Here is a 27,060-nt window from a genome sequence, read left to right on the forward strand (position 1 = left end):
AAAAGCCATCCTCCACCCGTGTCGGCGTTCCCCCCCCTCCCCAGCTTTTTTGTAGGCCCCTTCAGGTATTGGAATTTTACTCCTAGAATATCAGGTCTGCAAATTACATTCTTTCAGAGAGACCCCAGTGGCAACACCCAGCTTTTCCAGTGTGCAGCAGAAAAGGAGAGACACCACGGAGATGATGTTTTTAAGCAGCCTGGTGCGAGCAGCTGGGTACAGGGGTTCCCTGGCCCGGAGCCACCTTCTGATTCCAGCAAAACAGTCGTCAAGATGTTGACACAATGGCAAGACTAAAGGCAACCACCGGGTTTAACGAGCGTGCTGAGCTGGGGGACCCCAGCATGGGAGAGGATTATATGCTTCATCGATAAGGACACATGGAGAAGTCTAAAGTTTTAGGGGACTCCTGCATAAGTCCCTCACTGGCATGACCAGCTGCTCCACAGGTTTCTCTTTGACCCGTCCTTGCCTCACATTGCCAAAAGTCATTTCTGGTGCTGGGGTGACAGCTCTCCCATGGCACGTCTCCAGCAGCCTCTTCTCCGTGGTGCTTCCCACCATGGCTCCCCGGCAGCAGTGGCCTCATGTGACCTGTGGGAGCTGCCTGAGCTCCTGTGTGGGTTAAGGTCACCTGGTGCTGCTCCATGGCTTGGTGGGGCAGGAAAGCCACTTTTTGGTTTCATCTCTCTTCCCAGGACCCAGAGTCTACCTGTCCCAGACAGGGAGCATCCCAATCCAGGGTTTCACCAAAAAAAGAGGTGGCCATCCATTTCTAGCAAGATTTGCTACCTGGTGTTGGAAAGCATCAACATGGCTGATACCAGGAAGGGTCCTTGGTAGTTTGACCATGACAATTTCTTACTGAAGATATTCTGAACAAAACTAACTTAGGAGGAAATACTACCCATGGTTGGAAACACTTCCAAGAGGCAGCACCCTTCTGTTCTGCAGGGACAGAGCCGATGAGGTTTTGTGGGAACTGACGTAACACTCAGGGTACTGGGAAGAGCTTGTCACAACTGGCTCTCCCCATGCCCCCATGGGAGGAAGGGCAGGCAAGAAGCCTCACCCTACTCAAACTGCCAGTGTTCACTCAGGATCTCACCCAACCTCAGTGAAACACAGTCCAGGCTGAAGGAAAAAAAAAGGACCTTAAAGCTTAACGAGCTTTCACAAAAACTCATAATTACCTGGGCGTGGGGGTGTGGGTGATACATTCCTGTCCATCTGAGCATCCCTGTCCTCCCATGCACCCTCAGTGTCAGCTGTCTGCCCTGGGAAAAAAAGGAGCAGAGGTGTTGGCCTCCTCTTCCATTTGCACCAACCGTACCTCTGCTCCCCCTCAAAACCCTCCACCAACATACCCTGTAGATATAGGGGCCACCCCACAGACACGCAGTTTAACCGCTCTGCCTCTCCCATGTATGACACAAGATGGATTTAAGGGGTTTAGGGGTGGAATTGCAGAAAGGTAATTCAAAATTGACTAGAACCGGGTAAGCTGAGAGAAACTCCAGGTTGTGGTGAGCATCTGGCCACCCTGCTGCGTGGCTAAAATGGGGTTCAGCTTCTCCAGTTGCTTTAGGTCAGGACTCAGTAAAGCATGAATGAAAAAAAGAAAAACCCATCTCAGAGGAACTTCTGCTGGTTCAGCAGGGCTGTCTGTGGGGTACCGTAAACTTGAGGGGAGTACTGAACTGTGGATCTATTGCCATTAGCATTAAAGCGAGAAACTGAAGAGGGCTGCCACGTGTGCAGCTCACGTACCAAACCCAGCAACCACTCTGCCTTGGCTAATTTCCTTAAAGGAATGAAGCAGAATTAAAGGTAAGCAGATTTTAAAAAAGTAGGGAATCCTTTTGATTAAGGGCTTCTCCTTTGGCTCTGGCTTTGCACTGTCCAGTAATGCCTGAGGTAGATGGTGTCAAATCTGTGTTTTGAAAAGCTGAAAATGGGGAAAAAAAGGGCAATTGAATTCTTTTGCTTCAGAGCATTATAGATTTTTAAAGATACGTATTTTGAAAACCATTCCACTGTCCCATTATTTTTTACTTAAGTTCAGAAATGGCTTTAATATCATAATACTTGACAGGATCATTTTTTCCATTAAGGCTTTGTGATGGCAGATCATTAGTTCAGATATTTCTTTTATTGGTTTATTTTCAGATTATGGCAATTAGACATCAAAGAATAGGAATATGTCCCTCTCTTTTTTTTTTTTAATGTGAGTCTGGGTGTGTAAAATAGCCTTGGAAAAGCATAAAAATAGTTATTTTTCTAGAAAACTTTTTTTCTCTGTGATCTGCAAGGCTCCTGAAAAATGCAACCGAAAATTTGGGATACAGGTAAGTAAGACTCACTGGGAAGTGGAAATGAACAACTAACTCCTGGTAACCCTTCCTTCCTTTCAGCTCAGGTGGTCTCATGTTGGTGGGTACCAGCCCTCCCTCTCCCTCTCAGGGAGCCTCCAACCCATCTTCTGCATCTTCCCGGGCTCCCTGAGAGGTGCTTTTCTTCCGCAGCACCCCTCACCCTTCCCAAAATCCTGCCTTGAGGAGTCACACAAAGACGTTCTCATCTGCAAAGAGGGGAAAATACCCTGGATCCATCCTGACTTTGGGGGCATTTGGCTCTTAAATGAATGTGCTTCGTGGGTACTGATTTGGAAACGGAAAAAGGGGCAGATGAGAAATGCCTTGTTCTTTGGGCCAGACTCGGAGTACTGATGTCACACAGTTGGATTTCCATGACTGGAATAGGGAAACAAAAAAATAATCAGCACCTGGATTTGTGGTGTGACTTGGTCCCTCACCTTTTCAGGCCATTCCGACAGATGCGGCCCTGGATTTTCATAAATGGCTATAATTGTCCCCATCAAACGGCTTCAGCTTTGCACTGACCGGAGCCACTGAGGAAGGGGCTGCTGGCACCCATCAGTGCACCCCCCGCGCTGAGCGTGCATTGTGCAGACAGCTGGGGTGCTGTGCGGGTCCGTCAGGAAGCCCAAGCCCGGATCCTTGGTGCAACCCATTTCCCCCCGCACTCGACTGATGTCAGCGCGCTGGGAGGCGAGGGCACCAGATGCGCACAGCTGGGGCTGCAGAGGGTGGGGATGATGCATTGCCACCCTGCAAGGGGTCCATGAGCATCCCAGCAAGGGAAAATGCTGGAAGAGCAGATGAAAGACAAACTGAAAGGGAAACAAAAGTGGAAATAACAGACTCAGTGAATCTCCCTACCATTTCCCTGGAAATCAAGTCAGAGATGAAGCTGCAGCAAAGAAACAGACTCTTCTTGCTACCAACCCACCCCTAGATGTGTACAAGCTGCTTATTAGCGGCAGACCCCAACCCCCACCTTCCCAGGCAGATGCCTTCCTCCCTCCCCCCGGCTCCCTTTCCGCCTCCACCCAGCAAATCTCACATCCCTGTGCCAGGCTGGATGCTGGCCCCGTCCTTTTGGGCTCAGCTGGCGCAGGGGGTGTGGGGGTGCACAGCCAGGTCATGTCATGGTACTGACAGATGTGATGTGACACAAGGACATCCACTCCACAGGTGTTCCCATTCACAGATTCCCACCAAGGCCAGGTGTGTCCAGCTTTCCCCATGCAGCCCCCCAGGCTAAGGGGAATCACCCCTTTGTCCTCTTCTCCCTTCTGGACTGGCAATGGGGATCACTTCAGTGTTATGGGGGAGCAGCCAACCCCTTCCCACTGGGGTGCTGCTGGAAAGGAGGGGTCAGGACTCAGGCCATCAGATGGGATTTAAGAAGAGGTTTCCCAAAGGAAAAGCAGACATTTTCCCCCAGCCATATGCTGCTTGATGTTATCCAGCCAGGGGCTGCAGTCTCGCTTACAGTTAATGGCATCATCATTTCAGTCTTCTGCTAGAATTTAACATAGTCCAAATGAAGTGGGGGCTGTAGACCCTCCACGGGGGTGCTCCGCTACTCACTGCTGGGTCTTCCTAAGTGAGCAGGAAGGGAAGGAGGCACCCCCGGAGCAATGCTGAGCAGAGATCACAGAGCGAACCGTGCTCCTCTACTCAGTTAAACCAAATTGGATTTGCCAAGCTAGCAGCCCCTCTCCTGCCTCCTCTGCCTGGTATCAATCTAATTAAAACGCTGCTTCTCCCACGCTGCTTTTCTTCTCAATTCAGCTTACTGGAAAAGCAGAATAAACAGGCTCTGGAGGGCCAGGGCTGGGGTCAGTTGGCAGAGCTCATTGCAAATCACCAAAACAGCAGCACAGCGGCATCGGAGCGAGGACCATGTTCCAGGCTGGGAAGGGTGGTGGCAGCATCTCTGCTTTCAGACCAGGGCTTCTGAAACGCAGGGGGCACTTGGAACCCATGTCTAATAAAGCTCCAGGAGAGCTGATGCAGGGGAGGCAAAGGTAGAGCGGCGTTCACATCAGGAAGAGACTCTTCTTGCATCGGCAGGAGCCGCCTTTCCCGTTTGCTGCGGGATAGAGCATGGAAACAGCCCTTGGAAAGATACCTCTAAAAATGCATTTTCCCTTTCACCTGCTGTGCAGAGACACTCTGTTGTCTCTCTTTTTGAAAATACAGCCTCTCACTGTTCAGGTTCTGGGTGCGGACGAGCATCGCTGCTATCGCAGCAATTTCTCTGCGGGGTCTCGCTGAAGCAGCAGGAGCAACCGCAGGTGGGACGTCACCGGGGCAGGAGGTGAGCTGGCAGTCCCAGCTACAGCGAGGCAAAGGGACTTGCCACATGCTCCCAGGGAGGATGGTCCTGGCTCCCTCCCAGGCAAGCTCCTCATCTCAGGGACCAGCCCGCCCCTGGATGGAGAACCAAAAGCTCTGTCCCAAATAGAGCACAACAGAGTCACTTACTTTTAAGAGATTTCCTTTAAGCCAGCAGAGACAGAGAAGCCATTCCTTCCCTCTTTTCTTCCTCCAGGCCTCACACAAGGGGCAGAAGCTCTGTTCCTCTGTCCCTGAACACACAGACCCTGCCAGGGAGGTCCCGATGGTGTGTCAGACGGAGCCCCACGTCCTCTGCCAGGTGCCACTGGCTTTCAGCGCAGGAGCCCCTGCTGAAGCTGGCACACCTTAGCTCCCCCTCTCAGAGCCTCTGAAGGACAACCCAGGAGCATTTAGCCTTCCATCACTTGTCAAAATATCCAGGATGAGGAGCTGGAAGCCAACCCAAGGCAGGACAAAAGTTAATGTTTATGCACCAGGATTAAGGCATTTTAGTTAACCAGGGAATGCTGCAACCTTTGAAAGACTCCTTGGAAATGCCATTCGGGCATCCAAAGGAGTTGGGAGCATTTCGGCCAGACACAGGTTGGGCAACAAGGCCTTGGGTTTCTGGCTTGCTGGCTGCCTGCCTGGAGGTATGGAAAGGGCTCACGCGGAGGTGGCAAGGGCTGACAGCATGAGAGGGAATGGTTCAGACATTGGGTTTTGTCAGCTCCCACATTTGAAGGAAAGAGGTCATCACCCTGTGTTTACCTCATTTACAGACTTACTCAGGACAGGGAAAAACTGCTCTGCTTTCCAGGCCTGGTCAGCAAGAGTCTGGCGTTAACTGACAACCTCCGGTACGTGCCCGTGCCGCGTCTGTAGCAATCCTCTGGGCCACAGCTCCAGGAGAAGCCAAGGGCAATGTCACTACCTGAAACATCCCCCCAGCTTCCACATGAGCTGAGAATAATCTCCAGAGGTGGGATTTGGGCATGGCATTGGCATCCCTAGGTGTGGGGAAAGCAGCACAGCTCTCAGGAGCACAAGAAAGCAGCATTTCAAACAGGAACGGAGCTCTTCTGGTATTTTCCTAGAAAACATTCCTCAGTAGTTTTTTTTCTGTGCAAGGGGAGAGAAGGATCATCTCCACATTAATCAATTAATGAGCAGCGGCAGCAAGAGCTCACGCCGACGGCAGCGGTCGGTTAAGTGCGGTGGGTCACGCGGGTTTGTGACTAATGGGCCACATCGATTCCCGCATCACCTCAGCCCGGCTGGATGGCTCTGGTGCAGGGCGGGGATTTAAGATGATTGCTGCTCCCATCTGAGGGGGCAGCTATTTACTATTGCAGCTATTGTTACTGCACATCAGGGAATACTTTAAAACGCTCGGAATCTATCAGCCAGATTTTAACCTCCTTTAGCAGGGAGCGGGCAGCGGGTCCTACAGATGCAGCCACAGCCCTTATCTAGTGCCACTCAGGTGGGGACATGGTCCCGCTACCTACATCATGGGTGAAATTCTTCAACAGCAGAACCTGAAAACCAGGTTTAGGAGCAGAAAAGGGCAAGGCAGCTCCCCCCAAGAGAGCTTCTCGCCTTTTTCCCCACGGCTGGATCAGGAGGTGCAGCTCTGACCGGGGAGGCTGGTTCTGGGACCCCTTCCAGGGCAGCATCCCTAACTGGGAGAGCCCAGGGCTGCTGGGCCCTTTGCTTGGATCTAGTCATGCAGTACACCTGCGTGTGCGTATGGAGCGATGCAGAGGGCCTCGCCGTCACCTCAGACACTGCCACCCCCTCGCCGTCACCTCCAAGCACAGCGAGCACACGTGGCTGCTGTGTTGCCTGAGACTGGCTGCAGTCCAAGGACCAAGCCATCGTGTTGGACACGGCCCTGCTGGACCCTGTGAGCCCCTCGGCTGCGAGAGGAGGGCCATGTGTGCCTGGGAACAAGCCGCCTCTCCTCCCGTGTCAACCCCACCGCTGCTGGCATGGCAGGAGGTGGTCAGGGAGTGCCCGGCATGGGACAGGGAGGAACACAGGGCACTGGTGGTACTCAAAGACGCGACGGATGCCCTGGGAGAATGAGTAACAGCACTTCCCTCCAGTGGTACCCCTAGCTGACCTGTCTGTGCAGCCTCCCAGGAGCTCCAGGGATCTCACGGCTGGCATCCCACCAACGCAGCTGAATGCCTCCTCTGGGCTCTGCCCGTCTCACCCTCGCAGGGCACCCAGAGCCCAGGGTGGGCAGGGATCTTGGGGACCGACTGCAGAGCGTCCATCCACAGGGTGCTCAGGCAGCAGGAAGGCAACTAGAGAAATGAGGAGGGTTCCCCTGAGGGCCTGCAGCTTGTGGAGAGGCAGCACCTCCCCTGCCCACCGGAGCCATGAACCCCGAAACACACTGGCACTTGCCTGGGGCCTCTATGGACTCAGGGTACTGAAAATAAAAGTCCCTATTTCCTAAACGTGGAAGAGGTACAACATGGATGGCTCTGGATGCAGCACGAGTTCTTTGCCGTCGGGCTGATGGTCCTGGGTGCACCAGGCAGAAAGACAGCAATGAAAATAAAATTACTGCTCCTCCCCACACCCAAAACCCCAAACACACTCAAACCCGAACCCCAGGTCTCATTTTTCCACCACGTGACCTGCCCACAACACACTGATGGCTGGAATAAAGATGGAAAGGCTTTCCATAACCAATGCAGAAAAACACTGTTGTGTAACGAGATCCTCATACCCCAGCAGACAACTGCTATAGCACTATGGTTTTTCTTCTCTTATCAGCACAAACACATACTTTCTCCACAGCGTTTCAGACATCCCTGTCCTTGGTTTACTGATACCAGGGTGATGGGCACACACTGGTGCCGTGATTCCTCACAGCAGGACCAGTACAATATCTCAGATGACTGGTGAGAGACACATCAAGCACAAGTCAGAGAAATTCCCAGCAGGTGGAAGCTAGACGCTTTTTTTTTTTTTAAACTGCTGTTAATTTTCTTAAATTCACAAAACCAACAAATCAGACAACCCTTCTTGTATACTTACACTTCGCCATGTCCGACGGGAATAAAAATTTCAGTTCATTTGTGACTGGATTGGTTTTCCTTTCTAATACAAGCATCTCAAGTTTTCCTCTGCCATTTGTTTTCTGTTCTCCCCGACAGCTGATAAACCAAGAATACATGCATGTGAAAACAAGGAAGTTTCTCTTAATGATTTTAGACGAGTGCAGAATTTCAAGACAGTGCAAACCCCCAGACTTCAGGACCTCTTTTTCCCACAGACTTGTAGCCTACTTCTGAGACGTAAACCTCTCCAAAGTGCTCCTACGATGTCCTGGTGGAAAAGGCAATAGCAGGTACCTGCACAGGAATGGGGCAGGTGGTCACCTGAGCATTTCTGCCTGGGAAAGAGCCACAGCAGGGACGGGAAAACTGCTCCTGGGAGAGAGTTACCAGCACAGTTCTGTTCTGTCTTACTGAACCAAACCAGAGTACGTTTGTGGCTCACGTGAAGGCTGCTTTGCTGAAGATCCCAAGGGAGGAGATTAGCGTAGAGATCTTCTTCCAGCAGTTTGACAAAGAGGACATGTACGTGTCCCTTTCAGCAGCAACAGACATTTTTCTAGAGGCAGAAAAAGATTTTATGGGTTTGTCTTAACTGCACGCTTTGTCTCCCTGACACAGTGCCGTTATTCCAAGAGCAGAGACTGATCAGACCACGAATAGAGCCGTAAAAACAAAGACGAGCGTTTCAGTTGTAAAATCGTTTTTTATTGTTACAAATATACATATGAATAAAATCCCTTCGACCTGTAATGTAAGTGGGTAGCTGCGAAATTTGCACCCCCTCCCTCGAAAGCAGAAATGTTTATACAGATGTTGAACTATCTTTCCCGTAGAATTGCACATCGAAAGGAAGCTAATATGCAGACAGAACCGAGGAAGGCCTCTAGAAAACACCAATATTAATAAAATTTCAGTTGCCCTCATTCCAATCAACTATATACATTAATATATGAATGTGGAAGCATACCATGATTATACATCATCCAAATCCTTCTCTGTTGTGCTTTTTGACGGTACACAAATGTCAGCGCTGGAGCTTTATGTACAGTACGAGAACAGGAAGAAAGAAGCTCCCTAAGGGAGAATGTAAAAACCATACCCAAGCATTTAATATATATAATCTATACAAATTATTTTATTAGTGTGCTCTTTTAATATAATTACAATGTGCAATTGCATACCGCAAGAATATATTTATAGGTAAGTCACGTGCAGGTTTGACACATTTACATTCAGCAGTACAACACATTACCTGCTGTACAGTGTACTCGTGTACGGCCGCGTCCAGCTGACTTGCTTTGCTTTCTCCGTGCCCCAACGCAGGGCATTCTTTGTAGCTGCTTCAGAGAAATTCAAGTAGAACGTATGTAAGAATGGCTGGCTTTAGCAAAGGCCTGGAAAGGGCTGTCTGCTTTGTGCAGAACAGAAATCTTGAGAGCGGCTTCGTGGTATTTTGCTAGCTGGAGTTAAACCACGACAAGGACCGAATTAATGCTGAGTGTACTGTGAATCACAATTGGAAGATCAGGTTTTCTGCATGGAAATGTACCTGTGGTGAATGAGCAGCTGGCTAGAAGGGCTGTTGATTGCTGTACCCTGATTGTTATATAGAAAGCTCTCGCGCTACTAAGCACTCGTACTGATCGCTAAACAAAAATAAAATCTTTATCTGCTTCTTCGCCAGAGTCACTGGACTTGCTCCCCTGATGGCCATCTTTACTTAGGGACCGCTGCTTCAGTTCCTGGAACTCATGAGACTGCTGCCCAGGGCTTTTCTTCGCAGCTGTGTAAAACAGAAATAGGTCTTACTAGGAAGAAAAATAATTAAAAAGACATTCACACACACGGACCCGCTCCTGCTCCCACCAAATTTGTTTGCACCAGTGGGAGCAGCACAGGTCTGTGAACTCTTCAACCCAGAAAAAGGTGAGAGAGAAGAGAGTGAGTTTGAGCCAACTTTATCCCACTGTTGGCTGGTGAGCAGGCAAACCTGAAATACGCAACTCAACACTTCACTGTGACGTGGATAATCGTTAGTTAGGAACGCCTGGAGACCCTCTTCTGACCACACCACTTCCAAACCCAGAGCTGCGTTCTTTTTTTCCCATCCGGGCTGGATCTCAGCTGATGCACTCCTGACTGCTAAGGCACTTCTCTGACCTCACGGCACGTGGCCCTGGCAGGACACATCCCTCTCCTCCCTTTTGACTCAGCAGCCTGAATCAGGATGGACATTCCCCTTGGCATCCAAGTTACCTGAACGGCTGTGCTCTGCCCCCCCAGCACTGCCAGGGCCCGATGCCCTCCCTGTTCCCTGGTGGGAGGGGGCACTCCTGGCTCTGAGCCCAACCTGCACCTCTTCCAGCTGGGAGCACGGGCTCTGCACCCTGCTGTGCTCGGCAGCAGAGAAAACAGGAGGATGTACCCACTTCCCATGACCCAGATGCTAACAGTACCCCCGTTCGCCCAGCACTCTAAAATCTCAGTAAGGTCAGGGTTTTCCCTCTACCTACAAGCTTTGAAACAATCTGGAAATAAGGTTGTAAAACCTTGTTAAGATTTCTGATCTAATCAGTGGTCTACAATTGCTATGGTAACAAGACAGTTACCATACACATCGATGGGGGAGGCGTTATGCAAAGATTGACAGCTTTAGAAATCTCAAACCTTTAAACACACAGGGGCCCTTAAACATGACTTCGCTGCAATTCGTCTCACTTCACCCCCACAAAATTACACATTACAGTTACAAGACCTTCTTTGCTCCACCGTTTCAGACAAGGACGCATGGCTTCGGTTGGCGCTGATCCTTGCTGCCAGATCCTCGTTGCCTGCCCGCGCTTGTGCATGCCTCGCAACCAGGCGCCGGCAGCTGCGGAGACCAGGAAGCAGCACCTCTCCTTCCCTGCGCACTGCTCACCTGTAGCCTCACCGCAGAGGGGGACAGCCTGCCCTGTCGCCAGCCTGTAGCTTCAGCCACGGCAGCAGCAGGCTGTCGCTGACCCATCTCCATGGCCGTTTCAAATTGTGCCAGGAACGTGGAAAATGCTCGTAGAGGGATGCTTCCCGGATCCCCAGGGCAGCCTCAGCGGGGATGCTCCCTGGATACCCCGGGCAGCCTCAGCGGGGATGCTCCCCGGATCCCCGGGACAGCCTCAGCAGGGATGCTCCCCGGATCCCCGGGGCAGGGGACAGCATGATTGCCCAGGCAGCGCTGGTGTTTGGCAACAGGCTGTGAAACAGGGGATGTGACGAGAGCAGAACAGACACATCCAGCGCCCGTCTTGCAGACACCCACCTCTGCACACGTGGCACATTTGCTACCCAAATAATTCTGAGTCCAAAATACCCATTTCCTTGTTCGTGCTAGCCAAAATATGGCAGGGAACAAGAGCCAACAGCTACATGCTTGCTGCATTCTTATCCTGGTTTTGCAAGTTGGAAGAGATAAGGAAAGGATTTTGAGAAGGTTTTTAAAAGGCATTTAATGGAATTGGGGAGGATTAAGATACTTAAATTCTGGAAAAAAAAAATAGCCATTTTTCCCTCCACAAACACCACTGCTTTTTGAAGTAATAGGTGCGTGGAAATTTTTGAGTCATTCTTGATCCCACTAATAACATGGACTTTTTTTGAGCCTCCATTCACTCTTCAAACAAACCCCAGCACACATCCTGCAGCAGCCTGATGAATCAAGACACCTAGTTTCCCCCCAAAATACCTGTGAAATCTCTCAGGCATTTAACTGCATATACTGCAAAGCAGCTTCTGCCACAAGAGCTTACCCCTGCCCTGATGAAACCATACAGAGGTGACCTGCACAGATCTGCTGCAGCAACTCAGATTTTGAAGCTTACTTTATCAGAGAGATATCTTGGAACCAATTAAAATATAATAATTGATTAAGATGGGGAGGAGAGATTCCAAGTTTGGGTGGGCTAAGTTTGATTCTACAATATGAAGAGGAAATTGCTTCACACGTTTTGGGCTGAGGATGTTACAAAAGGGTTACACGATGTCTTATAAATAGAAAAACTGTGGGTAAATGTAATGGCATAAGATGTTCAAACACCTCAGTACTTCAGAAAAAAAACATTTGAATCATTGTTTAAACAAACCAGTTAAGAAGTAAAGAGACGCATGTGAACACATATCATTTGAGAACTGGAGCTTTTATATCAAGGCTTTTTTTTATATCAAGAATATTTTACATTTTTTTTCTTTTCCAAGGCCAGGCTGGACGAGGCTCTGAGCAGCCTGGTCTAGTGGAAGGTGTCCCTGCCCATGGCAGAGGGGTTGGAACTAGATGGTCTTTAGGGTCACTTCCAACCCAAACCTCTCTGTGATTCTATATTTTAAAAACACATAGATCAACCAAACATTTTTATAGCCTAATGAATGAGTTCACTGTAAGTTCAAGCTCTTTGGAAAGCACAGCTTAAGCACACAGCACAGTGCTAGGTTTGGGTTCTTTTGGTAGGTTTTTTTTGAGTCATTTGTTTATGCAGCCAAAAAGCAAAGTTCTGTGTCAAAACAAGTTGATTTACCCAATTCTCAAATGGTTTTGGGTGTAATGTACTGAAACTGGCACTAACAATATTCAGAGTGAAATGAGTTTTGAAATACTTCAGTGCACGCACCTTAAGAAGGAAAGGTACGTGAGAGCACGAAGCAGCGGAGACTCTACCTGCGGCATACTGACACGCCAGCGTGCCACTGGCACTGCAACGCGCGGTCACGGTCTGTAACGACCCCTCTTCAGCAGAGGGGCTGCAGGTGCTCTGCAGTACCAGGCACGGGTGTTGCCACGAAGGAAAACGCACACACATCTCTCACCTCGTGACTTTTTCACGCCACGTGTTTCCCACGGGGACAGAAAGGTGATTAGCATCCCATGGGATTTTTACCTTTTCTCAACAACAAACCAACACCCTTTGGTGCCTCCTTTGCTATTACAGTTTCTTAACGATTGTTAGTGCCAGTTATCAAGGACCGTCTCGATGCAAAATGAAAACTTCTAAGCAGAAGTGGGCTGTGCCTTCCTCTGCCCCAGCAGATTACCTTCCTCTTCTGCACTGGTAGAACACTGCCCCGAAGTGGTTTTCACGCTGCCAGATGGCTTGGCACAGTCATGAGCTGTCTCTCTTTTTTGACAATCTCCTGTTTGCTCTAGCAGGGAAAAGGATTTGTTTATATCCCTAAGCGGTTCTGTAGGCCCACATATGGAAAATAATATAAATAGTTTCACTTATCCCATTTAATCAGTTGTTCAAAGAGCGTAATCAATATGCCACATGCTCACTTAAATTTAGCCCAGATATTTGCATATGTTGATAACTGCAGCCCGATCTTGCAGGTATGCTGTGTAAAGAGGTGTATTTTGAGATCGTCCCACCAAGTACAGCTAAACTCATTAACCTAAAGCAATTTTACAATCAAGTATCATCCGATTTGCAGCTTTCTTTCACAGGAAAAATGATGTTGTTTACTAACTTTGGCAGATTTGCAGTGATTTACCAGTTGCAGAAACAAATTGAGCATGCTGGCCTGAAAGGCGGCAGAAAGCAAGGACAGAGGAATGACTGAATGAGGAAGTAGAACAGTAATAACAAAAAAGGAAAACCTGAAAAAAAAAAAAAAAAAAAAAAGCAAATTTATCCCAAATAACTTTATGCAAAGCACAGCAGCTCCAAAAGGGCCTGGAAACCCCATTTTAGCCATTCTAAACTATTATTGATAAAATTAGTGCAGCGCAATACAGTGGCAACTAGAAACCCCTGTGTTTGGCCAAGTCATCTGTGGAGGTCTAAGGGAGCGAGGAGTGAGGAAAGCAGAGTGCCTGACCCCTTTTGTGTAAGGATTTGCAAACAGCAAACATATTGGAAAAATAAGGCAATTGTCTCTCTTCTCCCATGACAACCACAAACTGTAAACCCTTGTCAAGTCTGTGCTGTGTTAGAGATTGCTGTGACACAAAAGGATTGTAGATACGATCCCGCATTCCCTGCTTCTCCAATATTGCCCCTCTCATGACAGGGAGATGGAGAAAGCACATAGCACAGGAACGGTGAGGTTAACATCAAATTACAACATCCCTGCAACAAGTCCCATCCCACTGTGTTTCTCTAGTTATGTAGTAACAAGTTCTCTCTGGCAGTCTGGCTGAAAGCAGGGGAGGAAACAGAGACTCCAGCATATGCAGTTATCAGACGGCCGCTGAGAGGGTCTGCTGTGGCAGGACTGCAATCCTTCTCAACAGCAGAACACGCTGCCAGTGCAGTCGGTATCTGCCTTGTTTGCCCCCAGCCTACACTCTGTAAAACTGCTGGCAGAGTATAAAAGGGCGCCCCTTTCCCATCACTTAAGCTGTGAGACAATGACCTTGGGATGGAAATGGGACTCACTGCCTTCCTTGACTGGAGTTCCAGGAACAAAGAGGTCTCACCCCCAGATGTCAAACCTTGTCATTAGTGCCAGCTAAGACCATGTTGAGCAATATTTCTGGGACTACTTCCCCAGATATCCTATATTGTGGGAAGAAGCCTTAGCTCTTCTAGGAGCAAACTGCGGACAAGCAAACACCTCAGCAAAAGCTGAGACTCAGCGCACACGCGAAAAGCAGCCGAGAGAAGGCAGCCTACCGCTGCGTGTACAAGGTACCAAGCCCTGCCCCGGCACACAGACACACTGCCCGAAGAGAAGGTGAGCTCAGTCGCATGCAGAGACGCCCCAGAAAGGAGGAGTACACACAGAGCAACAGGCTGGCTGCAAGGAGCACCGTCAAGGCCGCTCCCCTGGAAACATGCTGAGCCACGGAGCTGCATTTTGCATTATTCTGTGTGCCTGCTATCAATCAGCATCTCGGTTCAGACCAAAGTAAACCATAATATACACAATATAAGTCCCTTAATTGTTCAGCTACATTATTAATACCAAGGGCTTTGTCTTTCACTTGGCTTGATCAAAGGAAGAAAATATAGTGCACCACCACATGGGTGGAGGAGATGGGGAACAGGTGACCAGATACACTTTCCCTGCTCTTTCTTCCTCCAAATGAGTGACCCTTATCTCTTCCAAGTGAAACCAAATCAGGGGACAATTACACACCGAATTCTAGTAGAAGACAAACACACCGGAACGACAGTTACACCAACACTCCTACCTTCTTGAGAAAACGATCTGACTGTGGGGCTGCTCTGGCCATCCTTCTCTTTATCAGAAGGAACTTTCTTCAGCACAGGTGGAAGCAGAGCAACTTTTGGGGAGCTGGGACCAGAGGGAGACTCAGGAGCATCCTCTGTGGAGTACCATGAACAAAAGGGTGAGAAGTTTTATTTGCGCTGTAGCTCGCAGAAATGGTGTTGTTACGATGAGCCAAACCTCAGCACAACACACACACACACACGAAACAGCTAGAATCTGTGTCAGGAAAAGAAGGATCCAGGGATTTACGTTATGTCAAGAGAACACATGATGGCCTTCAGTCCAGGTGAAAGAATTTTAACAGCCAAAGCAAAGACCTGAACTGAACTCCAGCATTATTGTGTACTGCTATTGTAGCAGAAATAGAAATCTGATGAGACCAACTGAATTTCCTGCAAGACATAAGTATGCAATTTGTAAAGAACAGCTGAAAACTATTTTGGATGGATTTTTTGGAAATATTGGCTCTATTTATATTTTTATTGTCCTGAAACATAATGAACTGATCCATTTAGACGTCCTGTTTCACAGTTGTAAGGCATAAAAGTGAACCAGTGAAATAAACTCCATAAATAGCCTACAGAACTCTCTACTTCCAGGAATAAATTGCCAGTCCATAACATGATAGCATCTGCAAAGTTTTTCTAAATAGAAAAAAATACTTTGTTCTCTAGACTCAGAGGAAATCTGGAATTTAAGTTGAAATCCATAGTTGAAACCATCTGAATACCTTGTTTCTTTAAAAGGCTGGATATGCCTTATGTATGGCGAGTTGACTGCCATCCTTACAGTCCTCCCAGGAAGACCTTTTCAGTCTTACCCTGGACAGCATGGAAGTACAGCCTGAATGGATTAGTTAAAATGCTTGTATGTTTGCTTCCCAAGGAATAAACAGTGGCATATGTACACAGCAGAGGAACCAGGAAGATATAATAGTACTGACAGAAGGAAAAAGGAAGTCAGGGTATCAGCTAACGTGTACTGTCTGTACAATGCATTAATTCAGTTGTGTACTGACAATTAATAGTGATGTATCTCACTGCTGAGGAGCTGCCCCTAAAGGAGTCAATCCTTTTACTTTCAGCCAAGGGAAGTGATGACCTTCCAAAGGCAATTCAGTCTGGATGGATACACCAATTTTCATTACCTTCTCCACAGTTTTGATGTGCCTGCGAGGCCAGTTGCTTTGGGAAGCTTGGTATCAACATATGGATGAGCACGGTGCTTGGCAAACACAGCTACGTACTTCTGCACTAGAGCTGTTATGTACTTTATTGAGGAACCACTTGCAGTCTCTGATAATTTATGGACAGCTGAGCTGTGCTCCTTTGCTCTCAGATTACTTAGCAAAAATTTGCTACCATTACTTTGGCCACACCGCTGGAAACATCGGCGGGAGCAAGAGCCTAAACAGGATTATTGCTTGGCTTCTCCACCACGTCACCTGGGCACGCTTAGCCAGTAGCTCCAAGTAGTAGGACAGAAGTCGGACTGCAACAGGGATAGTGCTGCTTTTGCTGTTGCCCAAGGAGCTGGCCTATTATGACTAAATACTAATTACTCTCTTTGTTAAACCCACAGCATGCTCCCCCTGCAGGAAATTGGGGCTGGCAGAAAAAGATAGCTCAGGTCTTTCTGACAGCTAAGATTTTCAGGTAACACTGCCTGTTTTACAGATTAAACATCACCAAGTAAGCCATGCTTTCCTATTGTATTCACCTCCTTGAGCATCTTACCCGACACCTCGCCTTCCTGATCTTTTCTAAAATGGTCAATAAAATAAATTTAAAGCCATCTAAAACCTGAAGGAGATTCTGTATCTGAACAACAACATTCTACCCACTAGAGTGCAGAGACTACGTAGTGCTCAGGTTACACATCAAGGGCAGGGAAGAGGCAGTAATATCCCTCTGCCCCCTCATCCTCACCAGAAATGACATCTTTCTAAGGCCAACAGTGAGTATGGAGGAAGTCTAGAGGTCTGTCAGCTCTTACGCATGGCTATGCTCACATTTTTCAGTTATTAGAAATTAATGAGCTGTATTTGCCATAGCTACTCGGGGAGTCAGTAACCAGCATTTAATTCCTCTCAGCTGCAGTGGCTCTACTTTGGGAAGAGGTGGTTGTGACATTAAACAGCAGAAAAAGGCATGGGAGGTTTGCTGAAACATTTCACGCTATTGGAAGTCTGCAGATAATATCTGGGCAGGAGGTTAGGACAGAGGAGAAGTTAAGAATCATTCAACTGGCAGTCTTGCAGGGTTATAAAAGCACAGTTACAATTATTTCCATTCAAAAGCAATAAGGAAAGAAACAAAGGCAAAACAAGGCAAAAAAGAGTGAAAGAGAGTAACTTGCACAAACGGACTCTCTTTCACTAAGAATAACAGTCATTTGTTCAAGGGGCCAAGAGCAGCCTGCCAGAAAACCCTAAGGCATTTAGTATCTAGAGCCAGGTGTTTAGAGAAAATACAGTTGTTATTGTTCGTGCTGCTACAACATGGCTTTGATGCTGAAAAAGGTCTATACGCTCTTCTGTGAAAGCAAGCTAACTCTGCTGCTGCTGCTATTGCTTCTCCTCAGGCTTTGTAACTGTGGATCACAGATTAAACCATTTCAGTAAGTTGATTTGCATTAGGGCAGAGGGAGGTGGAAAAGAAGGATGCAAGTCAAGAGCAAGTGACCAAAGAACCTGTCCCTCTAAAGGTAAACTTCTCTGTTCAGGACATGGCCACGGGTGTTTCCACCGTAGCCCACGCAAATGCCCCTCAGAAGCACCCAGCTGGGGATAACCCATGTCCAGAACAGCTCCTCACCAGTGCGAGAGGCAGAACGTGGCTTCTGTGGCACTGTGGGTCGTCCTGCCAGGCTGGGCTTTGTTGACTGCAGCGGGGGTTTTGGGCTGGTTGGTGTATTGGAAGAACTTCTTGCCTTTGCACCAGCTTCTGCCTTTGGTTCAGCTTTTGAATTTCTTTCTGATGATGCAGAGATGGAGTCACCTTTATTTGAGGCAAACCGACTCTCTGGAAGGGTCTGCTGGAGTTTAGGCACTAAAATAGACAGAGACATGAAATAAAGTCTCCTGCAACATAGAAGACTCGATGAATGGATACACCGGTGTGGAAAATACCATTATTAGCTCATCTATCACTGCTGTTTGAGTGCATAACAGGACCCCTAACATTTCATTCAAAATCACTGCAAGAAAAGCACCTAAACCAACTAGTTCTTACACATACTATCACAATTCAATTTCCTCAGAGGTGATGGCATCTCCCCCTTTTTAATATATTTGGGGTGCTGGCTGGCTGGATATTATTCTCCCTTCATATTTCTGGGAGCAGATGGTACAGCCTACCTGCTGAGAAAGCAGTGACAGATCCGTGGAAAAGGCAGCCTTTGGCTGTTTTGTGCCTCCACAGACAAAAGGTTGGGTATCCAAGATCAACAAAGAAATCCTGGCCCAGAAAATAAATCACAAACATGTGATCAGCAGGCTACATCTTAATATTTGTTGCTTTTAGCAAGCTCTAGAGGAGATTTTGAAACTTAGCCCAGATCAAAGTAGTCTTGATATAATATTTTGATTTATCTAATAACATTGTGTATGGATTATGGTTTCCACACATTAGCAAGTTTATCAAGGTATTATTTATCCTAAACCAAGTCCAAGGTATTTACAGATAAAGCTACACTGGCTTCCAAGCAATACATCAGCCCGATCTAGCTGCGCAGGCTGGTGGAAAGCCTGCTGACCTCTAGGTTGCAAACAAGAAAAATGCCTGTCCTACTTTCCTACTCTGCAGCTTTCAGAAGGTTGAAGGCCTGTATGTAGCAGGTATAATGATAATCTTGGATCTTATACGTTAACTTGGGAGTTTCAACAGCTGTCCCATCTTTATTCTCAGAAGAGAATTATAGACAAACTGAAAAGCAGACTGGTAGCCTTGGTACTTGGCAAAGCCAAGTATGTGCTCACAGATGCTGACTTGGCTTACCTACCTGTTATTCCCATTCAGGAATCCTACTTGTTACAAAAGCGCTGAACACAGACATTTTAATGGCAGTGGGAGGGAGAGGAGTGTTGATGTAGTTTGTTGCAAGCCAATCTCCAATACGTTTTTCCTGCTTATGCAGCTGTTTTTCAGCCCAGCTGGAGTTAAACTCTGGCAAACCATAGAGGGTTGTGTGGCACATTCATATTTGTGTGAGCGTGTGACGGGGAGAGTTTGTGTCTGCACGCATCAACACGCTTTCATGCTGCAAGTGAAACAGCAGGACACCTCCACCTATGAGCGTATGCATACAAAAAAGCAGGCAACATCCAGACATGAAGCAAGGAATTAAAAAAAAACCCTTACTCCTTCTGCATCACTATCTATAGTTTTCCTGTAGCAACATCCAGCAATTTTCTATTAACTCTCTTTCTTGCTTTCCTAACCTCAGGCCTGCTAGTATTAGAACCCAGTAAGTTAAAATAAATTAACCCAAAACAAAGACAAACTGTAGTTGTAACGGTAAAGAGCAGCCTCAGGGAGCTCTCAAGCAAGAGTGGTAAAGAAAGAACTGACAGCTGTAGGGCAAAAGGCAGGGGCATGCACAGTGGAGTGAGGTGGGGGTGAAACGTGTCATATACAGAGACAAGAACCAGAGAAAAAATTGGGGTCACACCCCCCCAGCTACTCTAATGCCCCAAGCACAGACTATTCTTGCTCCTCTGACTTCAGTTTGATGATATCAGGAGACACATGTAGTACACAAGGTCCTCCTCAAAAGTTAAGCAGGCTTTAAAAGTGCTGATTTACAGAGTTCGGCATCTCTGAATATGCTGTCTTTTTAAACTAGCTTTAGAAAGGTATAAAACTTCATAATCCTTTTCTGAAGTCCTTGACCAAGATGGCCACATTTGGGTTTTGATTTCAGCCTGTTTTCTCAGCCTTGCTTCTGTACGTTCTGGCAAGCTTACATGCCGCGCTTTCAGGATACCTACCACTGCTGAGAAATGGCATCTGGATTTCCTAGTTGAGCCCATTCCTTTATGTCTGGGGAGTGTTGTAGGCACAAAGCACCAGAGCTGAATCCCTTTTGAACACTTCACTGGCCACTCCCACATATGTACACAGAGACCAGAATTTCATCTTGTCCCGAGATGGCTACACTGTGGGCACTGCCATCTCAGGGCCCAAGACTACAGCTTGACAAGGGCAGGGCAGAACTAGATGAAGAGGGAATTGGTGCTGTAAGCACTGCAAGGCAAGTATGCAGTGTCTAGGGGCTTCCACACCTTTGCAGACAGCCCTGGCTTCAGTCAAGCCGGGTAAACCCTGGGAAGAGCCCGCTGCCACCACCTGTGAGCTGAAAGCCAGGACTACTCAAGCTGGTACCTGCACCGACTACTATAAACTTTGCAAATTGGTCATGTCTAGGTCATCCGGTGTATTCAGGAGTTTCACTTCTTTGTGAACAGACATTTTTGCTGGCTCCTGGGTTCAGCTTCAGCTTTGCTGATCCCATTACAAGTCAGCACTCTTTCGAAGGCGCCCCAGGCACACGCACCGAGCACTTTCCCGCCTGTGCAACATGGAACGCAAGCAAAAGCCGAGCCGCCAACTCAGCCCTATAGCTGACTGCATGAAAAGTTCTGTCAAACACAGTACAAAAAGCAAGCTTTGTTTCTAATCCTTTCCACCTGGCATAAGCTCGTATTTTCTTAAGCAATGGCAGGCACATAATCTGGTGAGGGAAGTGAGATTTCTGAGGTTAGGCATTTCACATTTTCTAGAAAGAGTTTATGCCAGGAAAACCAAAATATACCTGTACCACTTCCATCCAGTCGTTCTGAGCTCACTGCTGTGTCGAAAGACTCTCTGGGAGTTGTGTCATTCCCAAGTTTCTGAAAGAGTGAGAAAAGCTCACATATTAATAATATATCTGTAATTAATACAACTCAGTACTTCTGTTAGGAAAAAAGCTCTAATTTGGAAGTCATAAGGCAAAGAAAGCAGTGATAGTAATAAATGGTAGATTCTCCCTCCTTATTTCTCTTTCAGGTCTTGGAGATCTAAATAGGAAGAAAATGACGCTGATTATCATACTGCCACATGTCTAGCAAAGCTGCAACGGCACCCTGTCTCTTAAGCGACAGGTCTGCTGATGTACAGGCACTGAAGCTAAGGGTGCTAGTTGAAAACAGTCTTTTCTCCAAATTCTCCCTATTTAAAAATTCCTTGCTTAGGTTTAAAATATAAAATCTCTCTCTGAAGATCTAGATTTTGAATATAAGAATGCTGAATGGATCATATGCTCTTCCACATACAAGAATAACTTTTTATTTTAGATAAACTTACAACTACAGAAGCAGCAGTACCCAGGTATTTACAGGATTTCTTTAAAAACAAATAGGCCTTACTTCTCGAAAGGTGTTGAAGCCATCCATCACAAGGGCTGTTGGACGCTCAGCACCTCTAAAGAAAGGGACCCTCTTGTTTATGTGGATATATACCCACGCATAAGTCACGTCGGCGCGTTCAGGACACTGCTAGTACTGCTCCAACAGCAACTCTGCATGACTCGTGTTGGGATCTGACTGTCCCAGAACGCTCAGAAACCTCCACCACGCAGCAGGCAACAAACATGATCGCTGCTCTTGGGAGCTTACGATCTGACAGACTCTTAGGTACAGCATGCAGATAAAAACTGGACAACAGGAAATGTAGGAAGGAAGAGAAGGGTTACAAGTAGCAGGAGCACATACTAATTATAAAAAAAATGAACAAATTAGAGTGAAAATTAGAGTGAAAATAGTATTTTAAATATGAACATAAGGGAATGAACTCTAGATACCCACGCTAGCCACGTGTTTTTCCCCTGTGGTGGTAATCCAACACAGGCATTTTGGGAGAAGCAGATTTTGGGGAGTAATGCAGGAAACTGTGTGGTTGGCCTTATGGATTTACCAATATCTCCGTTTTGCTCATGTGACCTCCCAGCTCCTAAGACAAAGCCTCTCTTTAATACAACAAGGAACAGGATGGAGATGCTGAGCGCCTGCCATCCCTGTGTAAGACCTGGCAGGGTAATTCTCCCTTCCTGACCTCTCCATTAAGCGCTGGTGGAAACTTAAAATGGCACACTGCATTAAGGAAGGGGGATGCTATTACAGTTGTCATTAAACCTTCTCTGTACTGTAAAACTACCTTCACACGGATATAACTATCCATTCAAAGGGATTTATACTGGTTTCAAGTGTAAAATCATCTGTATGTTAAAAAGCACTTGTAAGCCAAACAACAAAGTGTTCTGGTCAGAGGCACTCTAGAGAGGCCATGACTTGTAGGGCCACAATGGTAAGCTACAGTGCCCCTATGGACAAAACAACATCCCCTCCAAAGCTAGGAGGAACGTTATGCTTTGTACCATGTGTGAAAACTCAGTTTTTATTTCCATTTCTTGACTGTCATTGATATTTTAGTTAAATTCTCACCTCTCCACATCTTAAAGCCATGTGTTTCTTTGTGGGACTGCCCTGGCTCTATGTTTTTGAAGGGAATATACCATTCTCCACTTACCAGATTTTTCTTCCATACCTTGGGAAAAAAACCTTTGAGAACTGAATTTACCAACAATTTCTTTGTGGAATGTGAATTCTCACAAACTTTCACTGAAATTCTCATCTTCCTGTGTAAATATTGAAGATATATCCATAACACTTAGCTACAGTAAATGACTTACAAGAGCTGTATGGCATTATGAAAACTAATTTCACCGCAATTCCTTCCTCCCTCCCAGTTATGGGACTACTGGGGACATACGACCACATACAGAGCCAAGTACAAACGCCAGTGCTGGCACCTATTAGTGTAGCACTTAAAAATGTAATTAGGATGTCAGCACGTTTGGCTACGCACTACACTCATCTTACAAACCGCTTATGGTCCCGAGACAACACTAGACACTTGCTGCAAAAATTTACTCTGAGAAGCTGTCAGTCTTGTCAGATAAATGCAGGTGAATTTATCATGTAGATGAATAATGACCACGCTCTAATTTTAATAAGAATTAATGCAAGGTGGGGAAATACTGCAGATCTGGGTGTCACCGAGAGTGAATAAACAGGTTAGAGATGACCTTGGTCTGCTCACAGGTCTTGCTTGGGGTATTTAAAACTTCAGCTTGTAAACACTAGATGGAGCTGAAAGATCTTTTTATGTACACCCAGAGGCAACACTAATCTGCAAATGCTCGTCTCTACCATTAATTCCAAATGGCACGTTGTATTCTAAGCAAAAGAAAACAAAAAAGCATTTACCATCTTTCTATCTACTGTGCACCTGCTCATCACTTCTATCTGTAACCAGACTGCGGTAGGGTACAAATGAAGTAGTAAATTCCTTCTGGCTTTGTTTTCACGTAAAATAGCTGAGAATATAAGCAGCCATCTGTACCTTAATGGGAAATACAATTTTCTATCATGCTGGAATTCTGATAAATTTGAAGATGTTAGGGAAGTCGACGTCATACCCATCCTAAACAATGTAAGAGCAGCGGGATGCTGTCTGCTATAGCTCAGCCATCGGGATACTGTATGATTTTCATCTTCATGAATATCATGAATAAAAGGGCAAAACTAAACTATTTGATACTGCAGGATGAAATACGTGACAAAAATCTTCTGAACTGCAGTTCAATTTTATGTGATCTGGACAACATTAAGAATAGATAACTCAGTGCCCCTGCTGTGTACAGACTCCTATTTCAACTCAGTTTTCTTGTCACTCATAAAAAAAAAAGGACCTACTTTTACATTCCATAGATAAAAATTTTTACAAAATCTACAACAAAGGAAGATCAGTAACACTATTTTCTTGACAATTAAACCTGAAAGAAGAGGGGTAACCTTTCCAACTAGTAAAAAAACATAAGATGGAAAAAAATTACTGGGAGAGGGCAACAAATTTTCTTTTTGATAGAGGAAATTCAAGTTTTCAATAAATGCTACAAAAGCTCATCAATCGAAGAGGACTTTTACTTTCTTCCCACTTAAAAAACATGACACATGCTAATTTTCTACCTCAGACACATCATTCCAGATCTGACTAACTCTAGATGACAAGTGTTAAGAACTTGAAGAGCACCAGGCACACACAACTTATGCGGTTGTAAAAATTGATATAATCTGGAATAGCTTGACATTTTATAAGTTACAGGCAGAGCATAACCCTCTTAAGAAAAATCTTACTGCATTTTACTTGAAAACTCAACATTTTTAAACCAATGAGATTATTCATCGGCATCAGTGAGAAAGGTGGGAATTGGTCATTTCTTCAGAAAAATCATTTTTATGCTAAGGATTCCTTTAATGAGCCATAGGCCACTGTGTGAATTTGAATCTGCTTATTACAAGACTCCAGTGACTTCAGGGATGGTTCAGACATCATGGCCAGTGCTAAGACTGTGAAGAAAGGTAAAAATTAACTTTGGGTGCCTTGCTTTGTCTCATAAGACAATTTTGCAATGTGTTAAAGGAAGGAAAACACAGCAATGCTTGCAGATGAGCTCTGTCATAAGGTAACACCTTCCAAATCACGGGTGACAATGGTGGGGGATGGACAGCATCAAAGTGCCTGGCATGTTGAAGAGGAAGAGAGGAATGAAAGAAGGCTGATTCCTTGGTAATTTTAGAACAACTGCAACTGCAGCTGGGAGGAAGCAGGGGATGACAGTAGGGAAGTTCAATGGGAAACAAGCATCACACGAAACAGGTTGGCATAAAATGCTTTGGAGCAATACATGGATATTCCACTCCACACGTTTGCAAAGTGGAATTCCTGCCTAGCGTAAGCTCTTCAGAGAGTTGGAGAGAGTGAAGAGAATACAGACAGATAATAGTTCCATTCTTTTCATGTATGCTTATTTTCTGTGAGTGTTAGTATTTGAAATACAGAAATCAAAGGTATAAAAACAATTAGGTGTGGTACAAAAGGACATAAAAATTAAAAAATGCAACAAGAAAAGTGTAAGCTTAATAGCTGTAAACAATGACTAGAAGCCAGATTTACTTCTCTGCATGGAACATATAATTTAAAATGCAGTACATCTCTCCACCTTTCCACATCACCTTCAAGAGAAGGGTACACATAGCTACCACTGTAGTTAACTCTGCCAAAAACCTGAGGTACGGGTGCGCAGGGGGCACACAGTAAGAAGTCTGTCCTAGTTTTACCTTCTGTAGAGCATGCTTCTATTACACATGACCAAACCACACACCATATAGAGGGGAAACATCCAAGCTGTGCTTACTAGTCGCCCCCAAATTACTCTGTAGTTCATGCAAACAATTATGTGTCCTCTGCTGTGCTTGTGATGGAGTGTCATCAAGCACAAGAGCTGGTAACACCTCCACAAGAGGAAAGCCCAGGCTTAAGGGTGCATGCATCTCCTGCTCCACATGAGTAGCCTAGTCCTTGGCCAGGGTATTCATGTTCAGCCACACCAGCAGAGAGCAATCCTCTTACAGAAACACCATAATCCCTGCTGGAAAGCAGGGCTGATGTGTCAAGCCTCAGCCACCAACCCTTGTAGCCTCCCCTGAAGACACCCAGCTCTTGCTCATTTTTTTCGACAACTCAAGAGAAATCAAATTTCCTTCACCTTCTGAGCAGAGGCTGCTCTCTTCTCCTGCTTGGCTTTCATTTCTGCGAGAAGTCCGCTGCCCATCACCTGCACGCCATACCTCCGGCCTCCTTGCGGGCTTCCTTTGCTGTCACTCCTCTCGGCTTTTGCCGCATCGTCTGGCTGCGTCTCCTCCAGTGAATCTGGCGTCTTTAATTCCTCGGATCGCTCTGTCCCACCATTCTGCTCTGCAGGCTTTACCTCCTTCTTGCTCGTGTCCACAGCTGGACTTTTTGCAGCAACCTTGGGCGAGGAGGGCTCTTCTGCCACCAACACAGTCTGGGGTCTTTCAGATTTGGAGCCTCTTGATTTGATTAAGTTGAGGAAGCCACTCTTCCTTGAGTCCCTTTTCTTCTTCTCATCACCTGCTTCACTGGGCTCGCTGCTGTCTGAACTTTTAGTTGATGGCCTCCTAATAAAAGATGCAGACATTTTAAACTCTCCTCCACTCCCCTCCACCCTCTCTTTTAAATAGTACCTAATGACTTCTCCTGGGCAAAGCCAATCTTCTGTATGATCCATACGTTGCCCTAGGCCCAGTCATTAGCTGGTGTCTCTAAATTAAAACCTGGACAATTAACATTGATCGCACTGTCTGGAGGATTCCTGTACTGGCATTGTGCACGGTGTAGCGAAGGAAGGCAACCGTTTCATCCGCACTGTGCATCCAGCTGTTTCCAGCACCAGCAAGGCATTGCTCCAGTGGAGCTCTGCTCAAGCTCTCTATGCACATACAATTTCACCCTGCTCTGCTTCCAGAGTGCACTACCTCCAGTTTGTATTAGGAAAAGGGGAACAACTGATCCAGGCACAGGATCCAGGCGGCTTTTGGGCAATCTTGTCCCTTAAGGGCCCTACTTGAAATAGGAACTAGTTGGCACAGCCACCTTCTCTCAGTAAGAAACACACAGAAGTCACCTTTTTAGCGCAGATGCTCATCTTTGGAAAAAAAAAAAACCCAGCCACCAAAACAACCACCTCAAAACAACCCACCTGCCAGTAAGATTTTCTACAAGCATTTTATGAGTAGAGCATTCACACTGGAGGGAAAAGCTGGCCGTGTAACACGCCTGCGTACAGGCACCCCAACTGGAGAAACAGCCACCAGTGCAGCAAGTGGACCAAAGATTCTTAGCTGTGGGCATGGCCAGGGGCGGGCATGCGGGGGTAGTGCAAGTTCATGGGGACAGCTGAAATGAGTTGCTGGCCGGCACCCAAGGGAAGCACAGGAGGACGCAATAGTCTGTGAACACCCTGAACTTAACCTGACTAATCTTTTTTTGGACGCTATTGCGCAGGTCATTCATGACTGTGAGACATGTGCTGCCATCAAACAGGCCAAGAGGGTAAAGCCTCTCTGGTACGGAGGCCTATGGCTGAAATACAAATATGGGGAG

At 46.6% G+C, this 27,060-nt stretch overlaps 1 protein-coding gene across 1 annotated transcript; it reads right to left on the reverse strand.

The window, feature by feature from the left end:
• Window positions 1-8,472: 8,472 nt before the first annotated feature.
• LOC104517219 (leucine-rich repeat-containing protein 16A-like) lies at window positions 8,473-26,075 on the reverse strand (the record flags this gene model as incomplete). The annotated part of the gene is made up of 6 exons (XM_010161809.1): window positions 8,473-9,219; window positions 9,268-9,572; window positions 14,952-15,086; window positions 17,809-18,042; window positions 20,807-20,885; window positions 25,643-26,075. Coding segments are annotated over 5 exons (1,018 nt in total), but the record flags the coding sequence as incomplete, so codon positions are not given.
• Between the last annotated feature and the right edge of the window lie 985 nt (window positions 26,076-27,060).

The sequence above is a fragment of the Eurypyga helias genome, unplaced genomic scaffold (assembly GCF_000690775.1).
Source record: "Eurypyga helias isolate BGI_N326 unplaced genomic scaffold, ASM69077v1 scaffold46641, whole genome shotgun sequence".
Taxonomy (NCBI): Eukaryota; Metazoa; Chordata; class Aves; order Eurypygiformes; family Eurypygidae; genus Eurypyga; species Eurypyga helias.